The following is a 23,866-nucleotide window of genomic DNA, read 5'->3' on the forward strand; positions in this document are numbered from 1 at the left end:
TGACCTTTCAGAGGAAGAAGAAGAGGAAGAACAAAAGGAGATTGTCTGATAAGGAGTCTTTGACTTCAGATCTCTCTGGCATCTCCCTCGATGAAAAAGCCACAGAGATCAGACGAGAGGAAGCCATGTTTTCTGACAGTGATGAATCCGCCTGTGCTACCGATGAGACGCCTGACTCACTCACGGACACGTCTGTCCAGTGTGAAAAGAAGGACAGTGTGTCTGCTGGATCCTCTGGCCTTAGTTCTTCAGAACTTCAGAGTAAAGCTGAAGAAGACAACCCTAACAAGGATAAGACTTCATCGGAGCAAAGCAAGAAGAGGTCAGCTCAGGAACCCACTCAGGAATGTCCTAAAAACGCCCAGGCTTCTACAGAGCAGAGCAAGACGGGTTGTCCTGACCATGTAAAAACACAAGGTCAGAAAACTCTGAACACTCACATGGACAAGGGCAGCGATGGCACCTCCAGTCCATCAGTGCCAGAATCAGATCAGACAAGTGACCAAAAAAACACCAAGGCTGAGTCTAAGAGCGTGAAGGGCCAGAAAGACACATCTAACAAAGCACAAGCCACACTGGACCAGAATGCCAACGTGGAGCAGAATTCAAGTATTAGAACCAGTACACGCAAACAGAAACAGAGCCAGGACAAGGACAGCCAGCAGTCTACTTCTGGCAGTAGTAAATATGTGTTTGGACCACAGAGCAGACCCGAGGTAAATGTATAGAACATGTGGTTTGTGGTTTGAAATGCACTTAGGCTTTCCCATTTAACTCTACCTTTCTCTACCTTTAGGCAACAAACCGAGGCTCCAGTGTACCATCAGAAAAAGCGAAAGTGGAACTGAGTCAGCATCAGCAGTCAGCTGATGCAAAGGGAGATGCTTCAAGTGGCACCCAAAGTGCACAGTCCACAAAAAATGAGGATGGAGAGGCCAAGAAAAGCATTTCACCTCCAAATAGGTATCTAGAATCTGTCTGGCTCTAAAGTGAGCTGTCAGACCATTTGTAGCATCAATAACAACAACTGTTTTAGAACTCAGATTCCACTTGAGAAATGCTGAATATTGAAAAGGATTGTTCATGTTTAACATATAACAAATCTGTTGTATTCATATGTGTTTTTCTTTGGTACGAGCTGCTCGAGTCGCTCAGTCGGCCTCTGTGTTTAGGTTCTCCTCCATGTGGCAGATAGCTTCAGAAACATGTGACTACAGCGTGGTAGCGTGGTATTAAAGGGACAGTACATGAACAAACAGTGAGGATATAACAGAATAAAAAAAAAGATTAGACTTCTGAATGTTGGTTTAGATTAATTTTCAGTTAATTGCCCAGCGCTACAACAGATCAAGACTAATAATGCCCTTAGTGTCTGAGCTTGTAGACCGGTTTACTCATACTATTCTCTCCATGTAATTTGCAGCATTCCTGCATCAACGCAGCAGATTTCATCCAGCGAGAGACTCAACATCTACTTTCATGCAGTCCTATCGAAAGATTTCAAGTTTGACCCAGACGAAGACCGCGTGTTTTTAAGGGCTGGCCGTCACATTGGAGAATGGGAAGCCAATTTGGTGGAGCTGTCTGTGTCACGGTAACAATTAGCTTTTTCTGAGAAGCTAGTTCTTATATTCGCGCTCTTATTTGAATTAATATAAGCAGGTCTTTTCTGTCTTTCCAGAGTTATCGATGATCATGGATTTCTTGTAGAAGGGAAACTAACCACCACCAAGCAGAAGGCAGCTACTGTGTCCATACCCTACAAATATGTTGTATATAGGAACAAGAAGAGTAAATATGAATATGAGTACATCTATAAACTGGATTCCAATGTAATCACCAACAGGTGCCTTTTTGTTAAGGCGCATCTGCTTAATGAAGAAGGTTAGTGAATTAAAGTTGGGTTTCTTAGAATCTGGAATTAATTTACATCTAACTGTAGTATATTGCGGTGGTGCAGCAGGTAGTGTCTCTGTCTCCGGGTGACTGTCTGTGAAGAGTGTGGTGTGTTCTCTCTGTGTCTGCGTGGGTTTCCTCCGGGTGACTGTCTGTGAGAAGTGTGGTGTGTTCTCCCTGTGTCTGCATGGGTTTCCTCCGGGTGACTGTCTGTGTGGAGTGTGGTGTGTTCTCCCTGTGGGTTTCCTCCAGGTGACTGTCTGTGAGGAGTGTGGTGTGTTCTCCCCGTGTCTGCATGGGTTTCCTCCGGGTGACTGTCTGTGTGGAGTGTGATGTGTTCTCCCTGTGTCTGTGTGGGTTTCCTCCGGGTGACTGTCTGTGAGGAGTATGGTGTGTTCTCTCTGTGCCTGCGTGGGTTTCCTCCGGGTGCTCCGGTTTCCTCCCACGCTCCAAAAACACACGTTGGTAGGTGGATTGAAGACTCAAAAGTGTCCGTAGGTGTGAGTGAATGTGTGAGTGTGTGTCGCCCTGTGAAGGACTGGCGCCCCCTCCAGGGTGTGTTCCTGCCTTGCGCGCAGTGATTCCGGGTGGACCCTGTAACTTACAGACAATAAATGAATGAATGTAGTATATTGGCTGGCATTAGCTGTGGGTTTTGAGAATATGGTTAAGGCCAACTCTAATCACAAATTTTGACACAAAAATCTCTCTCTCTTTGCATTTTCAGGAGACTGGCATCAGTACGATGATATAATCTGTGCAGAACCATCCAAGAGTATGTTGAAAAAGTTTAAAGATGCTTTTTGGCCTGAGCAGAGGAAAGATGTGATCCAAGGAAGAGAAATTGCAGGGCGGGTTATGCTGCAGACCATTTTTGACCTCCTACGAAGCTGGAGCAACATAAACCTCAAGAGTTTCATCAGCCAGCTCAGGCAGTTCCATCAAATCTATGGAAACCCCTTTGTATTCGAAGATACACATAAAAAGTGGTATTCTCTGGATTATAGCGAAAAAGATGTGAGTTGTATTAATGTGACAAATGGCTAAACTGACTTTTCTATATTCTGTCACACCCCAGCAGTGTCCAGACTGAATAATCACATTCAAATGGTTTCTTTATGGGTTCTTTTAGGTGAGTAACCTCCTGAAGAACTTTATGCTAGAAAGTGTGATACCAGAACTGCAGAAAGACTGCCCTGGTAAAAGTGCCTACTTTAAGGAACCTCTGAAGGCAGCCATCATCATGCTGTATGTGTGGAAGCAATACAAACTTAAGCTAGAAAAGGGGGAACTTGCCCGTCTCTGCACTGCCCTCTGTCTGCCAAAGTGGCCTAAAGATGAGTTCCTTCCGTTCTGGGCAGACATACAAGAGTCGTTTTCATTCCTAAAAAAGTAAGTACAGTAGGGGGCAGATTTCCAGTAGCAGTTCATCTAAGTATTCCACATCTTAATCTTCTGATTTCTCCTGTTCGGTTTAGTCTGCCTGACATGCTGCTGGAGCTAATGAACCATGTGAGTTATGAAGGGATGACCCGATGGGTTGTTGTGATTCCACTCTTGCATCTTCTCAAAGGAATTGTGAAACCGTTTGAGCCTATTTCACATACAGTGGAGGTCAGAAATGAACAGACATGGGCCGGACTCCAAGGACTGAAATCAACCAGTTCGTTATATTCACAAGACAAGAGGTACTTTACTGTCTCATAGTTTCTACATCGACTGAAAGCTCCCTCTTCTGTGGGAAATATGTTTTTTTTTTTTTTTTTTTTTTTTTTTTTTTTTTTTTTTTTTTAACAGTAAAAAGAGTTGGACTATTTATTTTTCAAAACAATTTGTATCTCAAAGCTACTGTTGTGCTTATATATTTTATTCTAAAAGTATATTTTTTGTTGTAGGAAAATTATATTTACATAAAGAAACAATATAAGATGTTTTCTGGTAACCTCACTGCACTGAACAACATCTGTGAAAAACAAGCAGTTCAGAAATAAATAAATGAATGCATAAAATACATTTTTATATGTATAATGTGTGTATGTTGTGCTTGTACGAGTGGATCAGACACAGCACTGCTGCTGGACGCTGCTGGAGTTTTTAAACCCCTCAGGGAGGAGTGTCTCACAGAGTGGACAGGGTGTGGATACAGGGTTTAAAAACTCCAGCAGCACTGCTGTGTCTGATCCACCACCACACCACACCACACCTGCTCTGTGGGCATCCTGAGCATTGGAGAACAGGGAGAAATGGAGTAAACAAAGTGTGCAGAGCACGAGATGGACTACAGTGTGTAATTGTTGAACTACAGTGCGCTCCTGTGTGTCAGTGGAGCTGAGAGAATGGACTGTGAATGCAGAAATAAGGAGGTGGTTGTAATGTTATGGCTGATTCGTGTTTGTAATGTTAATTTTCTAATGCAGGTTGGTTTAGTTTTAACATGACGATTTCATTACCACAAAGACACTGGGCCATTGATTTAGAATTTAAACCTAATTGTTCAGTCGATAACAGCTAATACACTACAGTAGATCAGTGTAGAACTGAACATGACATTAACAGCATGTAAAGCCAAACATATCAGTGAAATGTGTTAGTTTAGTGTTTTTAAATCATACAATTAATGGTTCATCTATCTCTTCAGGGCCATGCTGAACCTCATGAAAGGGAACCTTCACCTGGTGGAAATCGACAGACTGCTGCCTCGCTCATGGACCTGTCTGGTAACCATTGATGACCTGATGGAGTGCAGCACCAATGTTCATGTGGAGCTTTTGGACATGTTGCAGATCTTCTCTCAGAAAGTTCCTGCTGATATTTCTTACAGCAGTGCCACAGTGAGCGTGAAATCTTTGCTGTTTTGTAGAAAAAGTATTTAGTGATCAATATTGAATATGTGCTGCACAGAAAAATAGGAGTGGTATCTTTGTTCTCTTGTATATTTATATTAATAAGTTTTGTAATATGTCACTACAAGACTTTAGTTTGCTAAATAGAATCGTTTGCTTTTTCCACAGAGTGTTTCAGAGACTTTGACATTAATTCAGACCCAGCTTCTTGAGCATAAATACAGGTAAATCATGTTCACTTTATCATTCATTTATTCATTCACTGTCTATAACCCTTATCCATTTCAGGGCGGCGGTGGGCCCAGAGCCTACCTGGAATCACTGTTCCCTAACCGGGAATGCACCCTGGAGGAAGCACCACTCCTTCACAGGGCGACACACACTCACACATTCACTCACACACTCACACCTACAGACACTTTTGAGTCTCCAATCCATCTACCAACGTGTGTTTGTACGTGAAACCGGAGCACCTGGAGGGAACCCACGCAGACACAGGGAGAACACACCACACTCCTCACAGTCACCCGGAGGAAACCCACGCAGACACAGGGAGAATACACCACACTCATCACAGACAGTCACCCAGGGGAAACCGACGCAGACACAGGGAGAACACACCACACTCCTCACAGACAGTCACCAGGAGGAAACCCACACAGACACAGGGAGAACACACCACACTCCTCACAGACAGTCACCAGGAGGAAACCCACGCGGACACAGGGAGAACACACCACACTCCTCACAGACAGTCACCAGGAGGAAACCCACGCAGACACAGGGAGAACACACCACACTCCTCACAGACAGTCACCCGGAGGAAACCCACGCAGACACAGGGAGAACACACCACACTCCTCACAGACAGTCACCCAGAGGAAACCCACGTAGACACAGAGAACACACCACACTCCTCACAGACAGTCACCCGGAGGAACCCCACGCAGACACAGAGAGAACACACCACACTCCTCACAGACAGTCACCCAGGGGAAACCCACGCAGACACAAAGAGAACACACCACACTCCTCACAGACAGTCACCCGGAGGAAACCCACGCAGACACAGGGAGAACACGCCGCACTCCTCACAGACAGTCACCCGGAGGAACCCCACGCAGACACAGAGAGAACACACCACACTCCTCACAGACAGTCACCCGGAGGAACCCCACGCAGACAAAGAGAGAACACACCACACTCCTCACAGACAGTCACCCAGGGGAAACCCACGCAGACACAAAGAGAACACACCACACTCCTCACAGACAGTCACCCGGAGGAACCCCACGCAGACACAGGGAGAACACACCGCACTCCTCACAGACAGTCACCCGGAGCGGGACTCGAACCCGTAACCCCAGGATCCTACCTGCTCCTTTTAAACCTAGTCATGATATTCTCACCTGTCTCAATGTTTCAAAATGGTTCTTGAATATTATATAAACTTCCCGCTTTTATTTTGCTCTTCCCAATTTTAGTTGGATATGTGTTCAATTAAGTTTGAGAGAATAAAAATAACACCTGCATTTTTCCAAAGGGGTTGTACTATATTTATTGTTAATGCAGAAATTATATGAAGCTGATAAATTTAATAAATATTTGAATCTGATTATATGGATTGTTCTGTGTGTTCCAGCTGCTTCTCTGTGAAATATGGAAGAGACTGTGTAGCAGCAGCTGTAAAACTTCTGGAGAAGATATGCAAAGCTACCAAGTCTTCCTACACCCAGAGCCACACATACATTCCTGTTGCTTGCCTGAATCTTGTGGTTTCAGTTTCAGACTTTTCCCAATCTGTCCATGACCAGGTATGGTACACAATTCAAATATTATTTTCTGTAGAGTCATTTTAAAAAATGTCATGTCGTTATTTCCAGTTGAAGCTAAAAACTTTATTCTTTATCGCTTGTTTTTTAGGAGGCTCAAGACAGAGAGTCTCTAAATGCAAAAATCCTTGAGCAGTTGTCTGTATCAATGAAGACAGTTAGAACATGGATAGGACAGACGTTTAAGGCGAGACTGTTGCACAAACTCACGCTGAGTGCTAATCTGACATCAGAGATTGAGGTGAATTATTAATAAATAGTTTTTATAAAGTTGTTTGTGTCTTGTTCAGCTGTGATTATTAATCTTGTCTGTTTCGTTTTATAGCTGTGGGAAAACATTATCGCACTAAGCTTTCAAAGTGAGGACTTTACAAAGGAGTGGAGGGACACTTTTATACGAGACTTTGAAGGAAAATTTAAACAGGTTTGCCTCTGTTTTTTCACAATCGTATATTGGTTGAAGTGATGGTTATAAAATATCAACGGTCGGTTCTGTGTTGTTTCAGGAAAGCCCGTTAGACCAGGTTGAAGTCTACTGTAGCAAGATTGAAGAACTTGATAATACTCGTCCTTATGTAGCGAAAAGTATTGAAAAGTGTGCCCTCCAAGCCGTGAACTCAATGTGCCAGGTGAGGTCTCCATCAGTTTTTCACGTCTAACTTATCACCAGGATAAATGGCTATTTCCATACCTATTTCCGCACCCTGGAGGGGGCACCACTCCTTCACAGGGAGACACACACTCACACATTCACTCACACCTACAGACACTTTTGAGTCTCAAATCCACCTACCAACATGTGTTTTTGGAGCGTGGGAGGAAACCAGAGCACCCGGAGGAAACCCACACAGACACGGGGAGAACACACCACACTCCTCACAGTCACCCGGAGGAAACCCACTCAGACACAGAGAGAACACACCACACTCCTCACAGACAGTCACCCAGAGGAAACCCACGCAGATACAGGGAGAACACACCACACTCCTCACAGACAGTCACCCAGGGGAAACCCACGCAGACACAGGGAGAACACACCACACTCCTCACAGACAGTCATCCGGGGGAAACCCTCGCAGACACAGGGAGAACACACCACACTCCTCACAGACAGTCACCCGGAGGAAACCCACGCAGATACAGGGAGAACACACCACACTCCTCACAGACAGTCACCCGGAGGAAACCCACGCAGACACAGGGAGAACACACCACACTCCTCACAGACAGTCACCCGGGGGAAACCCACGCAGATACAGGGAGAACACACCACACTCTTCACAGACAGTCACCCGGAGGAAACCCACGCAGACACAGAAAGAACACCCAACACCCCTCACAGACAGTCACCCGGAGGAAAGGCTAAAATTAGCCTCATACCATGTGCACACTCCATGACTTTCTAAGTTGTTCGATCGCTGCACCTTTCACACTACACAACTTTATTTCCTCTAATCGGGACGTTAGCAGACTATGATCTGAACGGATCTGATTATTTAAATAATATGTTCTGTGAACATCTGTTAGGGTAATGTCTCACAAAATATGTTTCTGTTGTCATTAGCAACAAGGGCAGAAGCTGTAGCATAATAATAATAAAAATAATAATAGTTTTAGCTACTTCTTAAAAAGCATTTTCGTTACAGTTTTCCAAAATGTAATTTTAAAACAAGTTCCCTTTTTTTCTCCCACAGGCCAAGACTGAGGGTACACTCTTTGAAAGATTTAAAATAAACTGGAAATTTGGAAAGCTTGTGTCAGCGATCATACAGAAATCCTGGCCAAGGAACGAGAGCGGAGACTACAAAAGCGAAGAAGAGCTGGTTCTCCTGCACCTTCTTAACTGGACAGCAGCCAAGAATATCTTTCTACTTCAAGGTATCTACATTTCACCGTTCATCTCGGATGTCCTTTGCCCCATTACTCCTCCTGAACTTCAAGTACACACTTCTCACTGTCATTGTAGGTGCTGATGAGAAACTGATCAACGAGCTCTCAGACGAGGCTAAGGAGAGACTTGCCATGGCGACATCACTCTTCACAAATATTTCACGTCAGCTAATCACAGGAAACATAACAATAAAGCTTCTTAATCACATCTTGAAGAAGAAGAACACATTTATAGAGCTGGTGAAGATAGGTAAGTTCATGTGCGATATTATGGGATGTTGATTGTCTGTACAGGCAGTGGTGGTCCTAGACCATGTGAAGGGGGCGAGTGCAGGTTTGGGCCAGTGGCTCTTTCAGAGAGTCCGACTAGAGAGTTATTTTTACTATGTTCTATATTTTATAATGTTTCTTACAAACAGATTGACACATTATCACAGTTTAAGGCCTTGCTGAACCTTATTTATGCAGTCTTCTTTAATTTCTTGTTCAATTTCTGTTATATCAGCTGTATTCTGGGTTTTTATACAAATCTACAAACTCATTCCGTTTAAGGGCCTGCTTTGACTCAGTATTCAGTGCAGACAAACAACTTGGTCTCTCACTTGCCAGTGGTCCCCAGTTTTACTGTGGAGAAGCCTTGTTAACTGGGACTGAACAGCCACTTCGCAAAGTGCAAAGAGCTAAAAACGTCTTTAACAGGCTCAGTGAATTATGCCACCTCTGCAGCACTAGAATTCACAATCATTGCCACCTATACAGCACACTTAAGTCCACAGTCATTGTACATAGAGCATTAATTACCACACCTCAGTCTAGTCATGTTCTCTCACTGTATTCTTCTGAAACATCCTCATCCCTAAATAAATAAACTTATCAACTGCTTACATTTAAAGGCAAGTTGTTTTTAAACTTATTTGATCAAACTTTTTAACTAAAATTTAACTAAATAACAAAAGCTAATAAATGTTAGACATAAAATCTGTTCCGTTAATGTAAACATTTGTTAAACAGGTTAAAAACAACAATTTTTTATTTATTTGTTTTAATAATATGTGGCAAATTACTGCTCTCTGTAAAATGACTGCAGGAGTTTTTTAATCAAATCATGTGCACTTTGTGTCTGATTAGTTTTCCTTGACATTTTGTAATTGAGAGTGATATTACTGTTTTGTCCTGAACACTTTTTTTAAGGTTTATTTAAAAATATACACTAAGAGAAGCAGATCTTTGTGTACACATGATAAATCCTAAACTCATAAAATGGTTGTGTTTAAAGGAACACTAGGTAAGAGCTTGCTTTTTGCTCCTGGGGCTCCCACTAGTGTAATTAATTTTCACCCTACTGCACTAAAATCAATGGGGAGGGGTGATGGGGTGGTTTCCTATCCTCATCCAAAAGTTACTTAGTGCAGTTTCTGCAGTGCTGATCACAGAGTAGCAGTGACAGAGGCACTGTTCGCCCTGTTACAGGTCGATGAAGCATCAAAATGATTTTGATGCTGTAATTTTATACAGGGGGTCCTCGACTTACGATCCGTTCCTACGTCGCGTCGTAAACCGATTTTCGGTGTAAGTCGGAACATACGTACATACTGTACGTAAATAACATACTGTAAGCACTTATCCTATCCTAACACCTATCCTCCTCGGTCCCGAGCCGCGTAACCGTGTATTCTTCCGCTGCGCACACCAAACACGAAGTTCGCATTACGACGTTTACGACGCAAAACCACTTAAGTCGAAACTTTATACAATGAATGGGAGATGTGTCGTAACCACGAAACATCATAACTCGGAACTGACGTAACCCGAGGACCTCCTGTATTACGTAGTGTTCCTTTAAATGCACGAGGAATAGGAGAGGAATGTGGTGTGAGAGAGTGACATTGCAGCTCATTGCGTGAGTCTCATGGCTAGCGCCTAAGAGTCTGCAGTCCCTGGTTTGGATGTTGTTTATTATGCCACAGTTCTTGCTGGAAAACAGCCCAGTCAGCATCTGATCCGAATGAGACTGACCCATTTCTCCTTGACATGACCAGGGATGGTGGAGTTGTCTAATGATTAGAAATGATCCTCCCATCCCCAGACTGCCTTTGTGAAAACGAGAAGTGCAAAGATGTCAATGCCATGAAGAGGCTCCTTCATCTGCGACAGGACGAGGTGGAAGCCATAAAACATGACGGGGAGCTGGTTAAGATATTTGTGGAAATGTGCCGGAAACTTCAGGAGCATGTAACAGGTATGTGCTCTGTGGATATATCCATGTGTGTACTGCATACCATTTATTTAATTATTGATCATTAAAAAACTGCTTTACATTTCCCTTATCTCAGTTGATTTCGAAGGCTTAGAAGAAAAAAACCAGATTGACAGGGATGAGATGAAGCTGAATATGTTCATGGAAGTTCATCCGTTCGACCAGATCGCATCACCGATGGCAGGAGTGGTCACGTACTTTGACCTCGATGATGATTTTCGATCCATGGCTGAAGCCTTACACACCTTTAAAGAGAGTTATATTTTCAAGATGTGCTGGGAGAACCAGGCCGAGGAGTTTGCAGCTCAGAACAATGATGAGAGCTTCGATCAGAGTGAAGAACCTTACCTGTTGGTTACACCTGATGAGATTTACTCTGACATATACATACCATGCTACAATAAATACCAGAATATCTATACAAGCTTAAAAACGGGCAGCACGACCTTTGAAGAAGTTGATGCTATATTTAAGGCCTACAAGGGAAAATATGAAGAACTTGCAGAAGATGTTGCAGTGATGTGCCGACTGGATCCAGCAGACGACAAGCGGTGGATCCAGAGAAGGGTTCAGCAGATTGAACAGTACCATGAACTTCATCTTGCAGTGGAGTCTGCGCAGGTCGTGATGATGGTGAAAGAGACACTTCACCTTCTTGGAGACTTCCAAGTGCTGGAGAAGCTGCTCGAATTTGTGAGTTTTGAATTGCCATTTTGTTTTAATGCTTTTTCACCTTTCTTTTAACTTTTCTGCAAATTTGAATTAAATATGCAGCGGTTATTCTTGAATCATTACGTCAGCGATACTAGTTCTGATGAATGGTTTTGGGTTTCTGTAAATCCAGACACAGTTGGACTTTAAGAAGGAACACCTTGATAGTATTGACAATGAGCTGATGCAGGCCAAAACCGTACTTGTGGACATCACAGAGCCTCGTAGACTGTGCCTTCAGGAGTTGGGACTAAGGAAGAACTTTGTTATGTGGGTAAAAGAAGCTCTTGAAGGTAAAAAGGATTTGTTTATTGCCTTTATAAGTAATCCACACACTTTTTTTGTATTTTGTATGTTTTCTGTAAAGTATATGTACAGTGTACATTCTTTGAGCACTAGAGATACACCACTGGAGACAAACTCCTTGAATGTGTCAAAATACTTGGCCAGTAAACCTGATTCTGATTTTAATTTTCTTGTATTTAATCAAAAATAGTATTTTAAAAGCTCATAATTCAGTTGAGAGTGATTTGTGTGAAACATAAAATGTGAGCATTGCAGAGGATCAGTTTTTCTGTGGAATATTTATTTTCTTTTAAAGCTTAAAGCAAAATTTGTAAAAAATGCAATAAACACTTTTTAATGCAGATATCAATGAGTTGAAGGTGTTTGTTGACCTGGCATCCATCTCTGCTGGGGAAAATGATCTGGATGTGGACCGAGTAGCCTGCTTTCATGATGCTGTTCTTGGCTACTCCCCAATGCTGTATGAATTAAAGCCGGAGACTGGGTTTACAGTCTTCAAAGAGATACTCAAGAAGCTATGGAAGGCACTCGATAATGACCCCAACCTCCCAAAGAAACTGGTAGGACTCACCTGTGATTTAGTTTAAATCTAAATCAATTGTCAAACCTGGTAGGTGTTTTTTTTTTTAAAGTGAAGTCCCTGTGCCTCAAACCTGTTCACAGCGGGACACTGCGAGACACCTGGAATGGCTGAAGACTGTTAAGGACAGTCATGGTTCTGTGGAACTGTCCTCTCTGTCCTTGGCCTCCGCTATCAACACAAAAGGAATCTACATAATCAGTGCGGAAAATCAGAAGAAGGTTTGTAGTTGTTTTATAAAAAAGTGCATGTTAAGTATGTGATAAAATATGAACAATAGAGTATTTTTTTTCTCTTCAGTTGAGTCTAGATAAGGTCCTGAAACTTAAAATACCGGAGATGCATGATGAAGGCCTTGAGATGCGGTGTTACGCACTTGAGGATCTCAGGGATCTTCAGAATAAACTGATGCTCATGTCCGGCAAAGGAGATCAAGGGCAGAATGAAGTTGATCAGTTTGCAGAAGTAAGTAAAAATGTTCAGTATATTCAAACTCATCACAGTTTGTACAAACGTCTACGCTTTTGGGGCATGGATCTTGCAGGGACATTTTACATTCTCTTTTTGTGTTTTTCAGGTGTTTGCCAGTGTGCAGAGATTAGCATCTGCATTTATTGACTTGTTTGTGGCTGGGAATCCACTGTTCAGACTTTGGGAGGCTAATATCAACTGTAGCAGTAAGGAAGCATCCATTGTCATAGACTTCAACTTAGAAAATGTAAACATTGTCATGATGAATGGTAACGTGGCGGAGCAGCTTCCAGAAGTCTGTAAGAAAATGGAGAAATGCTTGAGCTTTTGGAAGGATTTCATGGATAAACAGAGATCACAGTATTACTACCTCAACTACTTCACCGCAGAGCAGATCGTGTACCTGTGCAGTCAACTGACTCCGAAAAACCTGACGAAATTGGAAGATCAAGCCCTCATGATGCTCTCCTTTATCAAGCCGAATTGCACGGCCTTGGATTTGAGGCAAATCTGGCATGAGCTTCAGTACGAGATGCTTATGAAGCCTCTCGAAGAAAATCAAGACCTAGATTTTCTAACCTTTATTGAAGTTCCCAGTACGATTGAAAGTGACATGGATATTGGAGAACTTTGTTCCTCTATGGACCCGCCAACTACTTTTGAGAGGAAATTAGAAAGTGAGGCAGGGAAGCTTGATACAATTTGGAATGAATACATGAGGAACATGAAAAGCTTCCTGCCCAGCTCTCTCGACGTAAGGAATTTAGGAAGACTCCTGGAAATTTTGGCTGAGACTCCCATTGCAACTGAAGAAGACGCTGAGGACGATGCTATCCTCAAGAGACAGGGATATTTACAAAGAAAGCTGCCCACAGGGCTAGCCACTGGAAAACCAAATCTCATTATCTGTCCTCCCACCGAGATTCTGACATCTTGCCTCTCCATTTACATGAGCAGTGAAGATGATCCACTGCCGACGTATGATGAAGTGCTTCTCTGTGGTCCGTCCACACCATGTGAACAAGTGGAACTGTTCCTCAGACGCTGTCTTACAGCTGGCCATAATGGAGAGAAGATATACACTATGCTGTATATTGATCAGCTGACCTATGAAGTGAGCTATAAAGTGGAGCAGTTTTTCCAGCGTCTGACGACTCACAGCAGGAATGACTACAAACTGGTGTTGATCTGTAGCTCTGACAGTGAACATGCCTATCTACCCTCAGTCTTTAGTCAGTTCCGGTTGCACATGGTACCTCAGGAGCCTCTGAACAGAATTCAGAAATACCTTGCTAGACACTACACAGTTCCAGATGACCACTCCAGTGCTGCAGCTGTTTTTAAGAACAGAAATTATGTTGGAGTTGTATCTTCAAGAAGAGCAGGTGTTGGTGAGTATATTATACACATACACACAAACTGAACGATAACTGGATCAGGAACACTTATACACAGGTCCATTCTCTGTCCATTCTCTCAGCTCCACTGACCACACAGGAGCACTCTGTAGTTCTACACTTACAGTCTGTAGTCCATCTGTTTCTCTGCATACTCCCACACCGCCCCTCGCCCCCCGCTCTCCAATGGCCAGGACCTCCACAGGTGTGATTTATGTCCTGTGGGCAGTGTCTTGTTTGTGGCGTCTGTCACTGATCAAGGACTAGAGGGTGACCAACACACACTGTGTCACTTCAGCGCTGAGAATGATCCATCACCATGTCACACCTGCTCTGTGGGGGTCCTGAGCGCTGAAAAAAAGGGGAAATGTGGTTAAAGTATGCAGAGAAACTGTAATTCTACACAGTGTTCCAGTATGATTGGTGGAGCAGCGAGAATGGACAACAAGGTAGAAGTGTAGAAGGAAAGAGGTGGTCATAATGTTATGATTGGACTGTGTACATGCACCAATTTTATTCATGGAATAATGTTTTGAATTATGTTTTTTTTTTTTTTTTAGGAAAATCACTTTATATACATCGAACATATGAGAAACTAAAGAAGATCACTAAGAAGCCCACAGAGTTCAGATGTATCAGGCTGATTGAACCCAGAGTAGATGAAAACGCAGTTCTTCAGTCAATGCTCGAAAGCCCTAAGAAGGGGCTTACAGTCTTTCATTTTGATGTCACATCCTCGGTAATAATCTTTAGGTTGTTTCTCAGTTCATTCAACATTCTATAAACGTTTATTATGGGACGTTTAACATGGGTTTTGCTTTTTTAGGTGCAGAAAGGCCTCCATGAATTTCTGTTTAGGCTTCTAATCTTGGGCTATCTCATGGATTCAGAAGGACGAATGTGGAAATGCAGTAACAGGCACTTGTATATAATTGAGATCCTCTTGTCTGATAGAAAAGCACCTAGAAATGTGCAAAGAGCTGTAAGTTGGTTGATATAATTTACTAAATTGGTCTTTGTCTAATTTTGCTAAAAAGCTGATGACACAGTTGACTGATTTCTGTTGCCATTGACTTGACAGGGATTAAATGCTGAATCTGCCTTCCTGAATGTGTTTCCGAGTGTCCAGTGCCGAGCTCCTAAAGAGGTCTTGGAGCTTGAGATGAGGATGCAACAAGGCTACGCCATAGCAGAGAGTGATGATCCCCTAATGGATGATCTGGAATTCAGAAGTGAGGCTTACCAGCGCCCGTACCAGTACCTAAAACGTTTCCACAATCACAATAACTTGGATGGTTTCATGTATACTGGAGTTGAAGGAACTCACGTGGAATGTCTTCAGATGCTGTTTGTGTACTGTGGAGTCCTGGACCCATCCTGGGCAGAGCTGAGGAATTTTACATGGTTCCTTAACTTGCAGCTGCGAGACTGTGAGACATCTGTTTTCTGTGATGCAGCTTTTACAGGAGACACTCTGCAGGGATTCAAGAACTTTGTGGTTGATTTTATGATACTCATGGCTAAGGATTTTGCCACTCCCTCTTTAAGCATCTCTGACCAGAGTCCTGGGAGGCAGCAAATGGATCTTTCTGGCATTAATGAGGAAGACCTCGCTCCATTCAAGATCAGGAAGCGATGGGAATCAGAGCCTCATCCCTATATCTTCTTTAATGATGACCATGTGTCCATGACATTCATTGGTTTTCACCTGCAGCTGAATGAGCAGAACATGGTGGATGCAATTGATCCATCAACAAAGAGAGTAATAAAGAAGAACATCATGACCAGAGAATTATATGAGGGCCTTAAGCTCCAGAGGGTTCCGTTCAATATAGATTTTGATAGTCTGCCAAGAGGAGAGAAAATTGAGCGAATCTGCAATGTTCTTGGGATTCAATGGCCTCTCGACCCAGACGAAACATATGAGCTCACTACAGACAACATACTGAAGATCCTGGCTATTCATATGCGCTTCAGGTGTGGGATTCCAGTCATTATCATGGGTGAGACAGGGTGCGGGAAGACCAGGCTTATCAAATTCCTGTGTGAACTTCAAAGATGTGGAGTTGCAACAGAGAATATGAAGTTGGTGAAAGTTCACGGAGGAACAAATTCGGACATGATTTACAGCAAAGTGAGAGAGGCAGAGGCCATTGCCTGCACAAACAAGCTGCATTATGGCTTTGATTCTGTGTTGTTCTTTGATGAGGCAAATACAACTGAGGCCATCAGCAGCATTAAAGAAGTTCTCTGTGATAAGACAGTGGAGGGGAAACCCATGGTGCAAAAAATTGGCTTACAAATTATTGCTGCTTGTAACCCATACAGAAAGCACACAGATGTCATGATTAAGAGGCTGGAGTCAGCTGGTTTGGGATACAGAGTGAGAGCCGAGGAAACAGATGAAAAACTTGGGTCCATTCCCCTCCGCCAGCTTGTGTACAGAGTGCAGGCTTTGCCTCCTAGCATGATTCCTTTAGTGTGGGACTTTGGACAACTCAATGACCGTACGGAGAAGATGTACATCCAGCAAATAGTCCAAAGAGTGGTCGAAAAGCACTCCTTCTTTGAGCACTACATCAAGATCATTACGGACGTCTTGTCAGCTTCACAGAAGTATATGAGGACGAGACAGGACGAATGCAGTTTTGTAAGCCTGAGGGATGTTGAGCGCTGCATGCAAGTGTTTGAGTGGTTCTACCAAAATAATGAAATGTTACTTTCGGAACTTGTCCGGTACGAGAATGGGCAGAGGACCCAGAGAAATGAAGAGAGTCAAAGGGACACTGATGAAAGAAATCCTATTTTGTGGTCTTTAGTCATGGCTATTGGCGTATGCTACCACGCCTGCTTAGAAGATAAAGAGAGGTACAGGGTCAAAATCTGCAAATGCTTGCCAGAGGCGTACAGCCCATTAAAGTTAATGCAAGAGATCTCAGTTATGCAAGATCTTCTTCTGAGTGGTGTACCCCTGGGTGAAACTATTGCAAGAAACAATGCTTTGAAGGAAAATGTCTTCATGATGGTGATCTGTATCGAGCTGCGTATCCCCCTCTTCTTGGTTGGGAAGCCTGGAAGCTCCAAGTCCTTGTCTAAAACTCTGGTTGCGGATGCAATGCAAGGTCAAGCAGCCCATTCTGACATGTATCGTAAACTGAAACAGATTCATCTTGTGTCGTTTCAGTGCAGTCCGCATTCAACCCCAGAGGGTATCATCAGCACATTTAAACAGTGTGCTCGTTTTCAGGAAGGCAAGAATCTACGCGAGTACATATCTGTGGTGGTATTGGATGAGATTGGTCTAGCTGAGGATTCTCCCAAAATGCCCCTGAAAACCCTTCACCCTCTGCTTGAAGAAGGATGCATAGATGACCAGCCGCTGCCTCACAAGAAGGTGGGATTCATTGGCATATCCAACTGGGCTTTGGACCCGGCAAAGATGAACAGAGGAATATTTGTTTCCCGTGGTGATCCTGACGAGAAAGAGCTGATTGAAAGTGCCAAAGGCATTTGCTCTTCTGATGCGATGATCCTTGACAAAGTTAGGGATTTATTCCAGCCTTTTGCCCGGGCTTACCTCAATATCTGCAAGAAACAAGGGAAAGGTTTTTTTGGTCTACGTGACTATTACAGCTTGATCAAGATGATGTTTGCCATTGCCAAATCCTCTGAGCAAAAGCCTAGTGCAGAGCAAATTGTGGAAGCTGTGTTGAGAAATTTCAGCGGCAAAGACAACGTGAACGCTGTCACTGTTTTCACCAGCAGGCTTCAGCTCAAACCCAACCTTGAAAGTATTAGTGCCATTGAACTCGTGAGACAAAACATCACAGCCATTGGTCAAGATGAGGAGTGCCGATACCTACTCATCCTGACGAAGAATTACGCAGCTCTGCAGATTCTTCAGCAAACTTTCTTTTCAGAGCAATACCAACCTGAGATCATCTTTGGCTCGAGTTTCCCAAAGGACCAGGAATACACACAGATTTGCCGCAACATTAACCGTGTGAAAATCTGCATGGAGACTGGCCAAACCATCGTGCTTCTGAATCTACAGAACCTGTATGAAAGCTTGTATGATGCACTCAATCAATACTACGTTTGTCTTGGAGGACAGAAATATGTAGATTTGGGGCTTGGGACTCATCGTGTGAAGTGCAGAGTGCATAAAGATTTCCGGCTCATAGTCATCGAAGAGAAGGAAATTGTCTACAAGCAGTTTCCCATTCCTCTGATTAACAGGTTGGAGAAACATTACCTGGACATCAACACTGTGTTAAAGACTGAACAGAAGGAACTTGTCAAAGAGCTTGAAAAATGGGTTGAACAATTCATTTCTCTTAAGATGCAGCATTCACACGCCTCTCATGTACAGAAGTATCATAAAGCTGATGTTTTCATTGGTTACCACTCTGATACTTGTGCCTCAGTCCTCCTGCAAGTTACAGAGAGGCAAAAAGATAAGATGGAGCTCTCTGACCCTGACCGACAGCTGTTGGACGAGGCCAAATTCATCCTGCTGAGCTGTGCGACACCAGACGCAGTCGTGCGCCTAGATAATACAGCTCTTTCACAAGTGGAAAGTGAACACCTAGCAAGGGTCTACTTTGAAGACCAGAAGCACAGTTCCCTGGCTGATTTTGTCCTTTGCCATACACAGCAGGAAGAGTGGAGCCATGCGTGCTTCACTGAGGTAAAGCTTTTATGTTATATTTTGAATCAAATCTGTAAATCGATCTTTGCAGTGCTCTACTCATATCACAACTTATAGCTCCAACAAACTTACAATTTTTGTTTTGTTAATTTTGCAGGTGACCACCTTCTCCAGACTTCTTACAGTAACTGACATTGTGCAGCTTCAAGAAGTGACTCCAAACATTGAGCTTCTTTCACTGCAGCAATTTGACACAGAGCATTCCTTCCTGAAGAAAATCAGGTATAATATTTGTAAATTCCATCATGAAAAAATAATTTTTAAATAATAAAAAAAAAAAAATGGTTTCAGTAAAACACTGTATGGTCTGACACCTCCTTATTCAGCAGAACTCCTCTGCCCTCACTGCCTCCCGTACACTCTGATCATTCTGATGCGGGTCTTCTTTCCATCCCTAAATTTAGACAGGTGTCTGCAGGGGGCAGACCTTTCAGTGTCATGGCCCCAAAGATTTGGAACACATCACCACAATCTCTCCATCTCTGTTCCTCCCTCTCTTCCTTTAAATATGAACTGAAAACACACTTCTTTTTTTCCTCTACATTTTCATCAGCTCCCTTTTGTATTAACTGAATGTTTTTTTAAAACCCCTCCCCTTCCCCTGTATTGATGTGCAGTGTGGGCCATTTATATGGATACACCTTAATGAAATGGGAATGGTTGGTGATATTAACATCCTGTTTGTGGCACATTAGTATATAGGAGGGGGGAACTTTTCAAGATGGGTTGTGACCATGGTGGCCATTTTGATGTCGGCCATTTTGGATCCAACTTTTGTTTTTTCAATGGGAAGAGGGTCATGTGACACATCAAACTTATTGGGAATTTGACAAGAAAAACAATGGTGTGCTTGGTTTTAACGTAACTTAAATATACCGTAACGTAACATATACCACACCATACCATCAAGATGTGCAGCACCTGAAACTATGGATATTGGAAGCCTGTGCTAGCATTTCTCCTGCGGTGTTGCTATCAGTGTTTGAATGTGGGAGAAGAGGGTTGCATTGACAATCCAACACAATGGGCAGCACTTTGAACACATTTTATAAGTGGTCAGAAACTTGTAAATAATGGCAGACTTCAAAATGGCCACCATGGTCACCACCCATCTTGAAAAGTTTCCCCCCTTCCATATACTAATGTGCCACAAACAGGAAGTTAATATCACCAACCATTCCCATTTTATTAAGGTGTATCCATATAAATGGCCCACCCTGTATTGATGTATATCATGTCTATATTGTGGTAAAGTGACATTGAGTGTGAGAAAGGAGCTATATAATTAAACTTAATAATAATAATAATAATATTTGCATGTTTTTTTCCCCAGGAACTTTTTAGAAAATACCACTGGACACAAAATACTCATTATTCAGACAGACTTTTTTGAAGAAATTCAAAGCTCCAATCTCATTGCATCTGCAAAGTGAGTCCTGCATCTGGCTGTATTTCATACTTGATGATAGTATGAGGGTTTTACAAAGGTATGACAATGTGAATTTCAAATTTCTCTTAAGGTACTCAACCATCAACGAAATCAATAAATGTAGGAACGAGGAGCACATCAGAATCTTCGTGTACTTTATCACCAAACTGCCGAGAATAGAAGGTGGAACCTCTTATGTTGGATTTCATGGAGGTAGGATAGCAGTTTGATTGAAATTTTTTATTGAGAGGATTTTCAAATGTTTACGCTGCATCTACATCTGTAATGTTTTACAAGAGTGGTTAATGTTTATTTTAAGGTCCCTGGAAGTCAGTCCACATTGATGACCTCAGACGATCAAAAGATATTGTCTCTGATATTAAAGCTTTGCAGTGCCTTACCATCAGCCAACTGTTTGAGGAGAAGCCAAAGGGTAAACTGCAAATTTCTCACTTTAGTTTTCGTGTTTGTTAAACATTAAATCTGACAAAACTCCAGCAGGGAATTGTTAAATTCCATAAATTATAAACATGACTTGTCTCTATCACAGCTATGGAAACAGAGGACATGTACACAGAGGAAGAGAACACTGGACAAGAGGACAGTGATGTAAGTTGTAACACCAGCAGTTTAGTTTTTTGGTTCAATGTAAATTTGCTTGTTTATTTTCCTGATCTTGACACAGAGCTGGGAGAATGTCCTGGACACCACAGCGTTGGTGCGTAGCTGTGTCCAGAGTGCAGTGGGCATGCTCAGAGACCAGGGCGAGGCTGGCTGTCGTAGCACCAGAAGAGTAGAAATTCTGTTAACTCTCCTAACTGATGGTCAGGAACTTCACAGTGTATATGCAGTAATTTCATAACTGAAAGTTTGTAGATAATGGTAAGTCAAAGTTGTTTTTCATTTGTAATTAACAGCTGTATTTTTGAAAATGGTGAAGTCGCGTCTTCACGCCCTGTTGACAACTCATGATGAAAATACTGTCGCAACCAAGAACTGGGTTTTCAAGGAGGCATCTAATATTGATGCCCTGCAAGAGGGTGGTACCTTCAGGTAAGTAAACAATTACCTGTACTATACTTGAGCATGTGAAATTAACACACAACCACATCCTGTTTATAGAAACCTGCAACAAAGTATAAATACAGATTTTCAAAAATCTTCACGTCTATGGACTGGAGCCAGTGAATTGTCCAGAGAAATGTTAGCAATTTTATGTTACATTTGTTCTAAAAAGCAAAAAAAAAGCAAAAAATAAAAATGAAAAATTAAATAAAAATTTAATTTTTCATTTTTATTTTTTGCTTTTTTTTTTACTTTTTGACAATGGTTTGACAACTACAGCTCCTTTCAAACTCTTATCATTGCATTATCTTCTCACAGTGACAAGGTTACTGGAAATTGTATGTTTAATCTGATGGTGGCACCGTGTCCTATTTTCTGTATATTTTTAAAGTATACATCACTCTAGGCTTGGAAACTACAAAATTGGATTTGAGGGGAAATTGGTCAAAACTTGTACACCTTTTATATTCTCTGTAGTTGGTGTTACTAAAAGTAATAAGCAATGAGACATTTTATTTTATTTTATTTCATTTCAGGCATACACTGTGGAAGCGAGTTCAAGCTGTGGTTATTCCTTTTCTGGCACAAATCATCTCAGTTATTGACCGGGACCGCAATCTTGACCTTTTGCTGGATGAAAACTCGGGTGAATTAGTGAAGAAACTTTGGTTGGACATCTTCGGAAATTTCAAGTTACTGCGTATTCCATACACGAGGGTGGATGCTAAGTAAGCAGTTACTGCGCTGTGTGGAAATATGTCAGTTTTATAAGCGTGTTTCCAACGTTTAATATTTTCATATTTGTGTCTTTTACAGCACGGAGACAAAGACATTTCTGGTTCAAAACTACATTTCTGTGGATAGGAATTTGGGCTGCACCATGCCATTCAGCTGGAGAATCAAAGATTATTTGGAGGAACTTTGGGTACATGCCCTGCATCGAGAAGGTACACTGGACAGCACTGTGTTTGGATAGTTCAACATAAACGTTCTGCAGATGCTTATTTTGGCTTTAACAGTCCTTTAGCTCTGTTATTGGGCACTTATTGTAGAACAAAGATGTTGAATGTTTACATACAGAGCTTATGTCGCCACAAATAAGATTGTAATGGCAGGGGCAACTCTGGAGGAGCCATATTTCACCATGGTCTGTGCCATGAGTCGATTAGAGAGGTATAAACCTTGCCAGCATTTGGCTGCAGAGCAGTGGAACTGCGTTTTCCGGAGCGATGGAATACTAGCTAAAGCTTCTGTGATGTGTTGAAGTGGCATTTGTGATTCTCTATATATTTTATTAATACTTTAAACATTTATTGATAATAAAGAGGCGCAAAATAAATAAAGTATGTGTCTCTTAGAAAGTGTAATTTTATTTGTAAAAGTTCTGTGCCTATGTATTTCCTCCACAAAGGTCACTCACAGAAGCAGTTCGATGTGTTCTTTTGGAAGACACCATTGGGGAGGTACATTGCGAAAGTTGAGGAGGAAATGCAGCTTGAGTTTTTCCATAGGTATCTTCAGGATTTCATCTGTCTGACCATGAATATATCTTCGGAAGTGGAACTGCAGGTCGGTACAAAAGACGTTTTTGTAAAAGTCATGTGAGCTTTCATAGAGCTTTTAAATAAAAGTACAGTAAAAATGTACTGTCTGTGTTTGTGTGTAAACCCAGCTACTGTCTGGAGCCCTTCAGTGCTGTGTTAATGAACTGAGAGGCCAGCAGGAGGCAGTACAAAATGATGTGTTGTCTTTGCCCTGGGTGCACGCTGCCTACCACGAGTTTAAAAACCGCCTGCAGAACCTCTACAGAATGATCACTATGGAACCCCAGATTGCTCAGGTGCTCCTGGACAACAGACAGTCCAGAGAAGGCATGGAGATGGTAAATTATATATATATATTTTCCCTTATTCCAAATGATTATAAATTGAGTGTAATCATTAAAGAGGTGGTAAAAGGTCTAAGAATAACAAGCTTTACTTTGACTGGTCTCCTCATGTCTTCAGGTGCTGGATGTATATGCTGCTATGGCCTGTGTTGAGTATCTGGAGCCTAGAGCTCTGAACACATTTCCTCAGGCAGTGACATGGTTGCGACAGGTGAAAAAGTTACAAGTACCAGTGGAGCTGGTCTGCTCAGAGGAGAGCTCCCACCAGTATAGAGAACTGAGCAGGACCATGGTTGCTCGTGTGCAGTAAGTTATTGAGTATTGTTTTGTTAAACAAACATAAAAAGATGGGTCAGTGTGTTTAATTTGACATATCTGACGTGGCTCACAGGCACGGCTGGCGTCGTATCTATTCCCTCTCGTTGTTTGTTGAGCACATGCTCCTTGGAGTGGAGGATGTGGAGGAGAAGTTAAAGCCGTTGGTTCTAGAGCACACTCGGCAACTGGCTCAAGTGAGTCAGCTTTCAGATCCTTGGCTCACTTTTCAATTCTGCCTTGTGCTAGCGCTGATTATATTTATTATTTTTCCT

The 23,866-nt window shown here is 42.4% G+C and overlaps 1 protein-coding gene across 1 annotated transcript in view; it reads left to right on the forward strand.

Annotated features, from left to right (window-relative positions):
- rnf213a (ring finger protein 213a) overlaps positions 1-23,866 on the forward strand; it is a 48,494-nt gene that overhangs the window by 7,388 nt on the left and 17,240 nt on the right. Inside the window, exons 4-41 of the mRNA XM_066642926.1 lie at positions 12-716; positions 797-963; positions 1,424-1,594; positions 1,682-1,884; positions 2,624-2,913; positions 3,029-3,288; positions 3,375-3,584; positions 4,535-4,727; positions 4,908-4,963; positions 6,382-6,553; positions 6,663-6,812; positions 6,897-6,995; positions 7,078-7,200; positions 8,266-8,449; positions 8,538-8,711; positions 10,548-10,700; positions 10,795-11,411; positions 11,563-11,722; positions 12,078-12,295; positions 12,399-12,536; positions 12,616-12,780; positions 12,893-14,177; positions 14,744-14,922; positions 15,010-15,165; positions 15,265-18,873; positions 18,992-19,116; positions 20,228-20,323; positions 20,415-20,536; positions 20,643-20,756; positions 20,874-20,932; positions 21,009-21,147; positions 21,241-21,376; positions 21,925-22,116; positions 22,205-22,335; positions 22,800-22,957; positions 23,061-23,270; positions 23,395-23,582; positions 23,668-23,788. Coding sequence (XP_066499023.1) covers positions 12-716; positions 797-963; positions 1,424-1,594; positions 1,682-1,884; positions 2,624-2,913; positions 3,029-3,288; positions 3,375-3,584; positions 4,535-4,727; positions 4,908-4,963; positions 6,382-6,553; positions 6,663-6,812; positions 6,897-6,995; positions 7,078-7,200; positions 8,266-8,449; positions 8,538-8,711; positions 10,548-10,700; positions 10,795-11,411; positions 11,563-11,722; positions 12,078-12,295; positions 12,399-12,536; positions 12,616-12,780; positions 12,893-14,177; positions 14,744-14,922; positions 15,010-15,165; positions 15,265-18,873; positions 18,992-19,116; positions 20,228-20,323; positions 20,415-20,536; positions 20,643-20,756; positions 20,874-20,932; positions 21,009-21,147; positions 21,241-21,376; positions 21,925-22,116; positions 22,205-22,335; positions 22,800-22,957; positions 23,061-23,270; positions 23,395-23,582; positions 23,668-23,788 — 11,628 coding nt within the window. The remainder of the gene's footprint in view (positions 1-11; positions 717-796; positions 964-1,423; positions 1,595-1,681; positions 1,885-2,623; positions 2,914-3,028; positions 3,289-3,374; positions 3,585-4,534; positions 4,728-4,907; positions 4,964-6,381; positions 6,554-6,662; positions 6,813-6,896; positions 6,996-7,077; positions 7,201-8,265; positions 8,450-8,537; positions 8,712-10,547; positions 10,701-10,794; positions 11,412-11,562; positions 11,723-12,077; positions 12,296-12,398; positions 12,537-12,615; positions 12,781-12,892; positions 14,178-14,743; positions 14,923-15,009; positions 15,166-15,264; positions 18,874-18,991; positions 19,117-20,227; positions 20,324-20,414; positions 20,537-20,642; positions 20,757-20,873; positions 20,933-21,008; positions 21,148-21,240; positions 21,377-21,924; positions 22,117-22,204; positions 22,336-22,799; positions 22,958-23,060; positions 23,271-23,394; positions 23,583-23,667; positions 23,789-23,866) is intronic.

The sequence above is a fragment of the Hoplias malabaricus genome, chromosome 13 (genome assembly GCF_029633855.1).
Source record: "Hoplias malabaricus isolate fHopMal1 chromosome 13, fHopMal1.hap1, whole genome shotgun sequence".
Classification (NCBI taxonomy): Eukaryota; Metazoa; Chordata; class Actinopteri; order Characiformes; family Erythrinidae; genus Hoplias; species Hoplias malabaricus.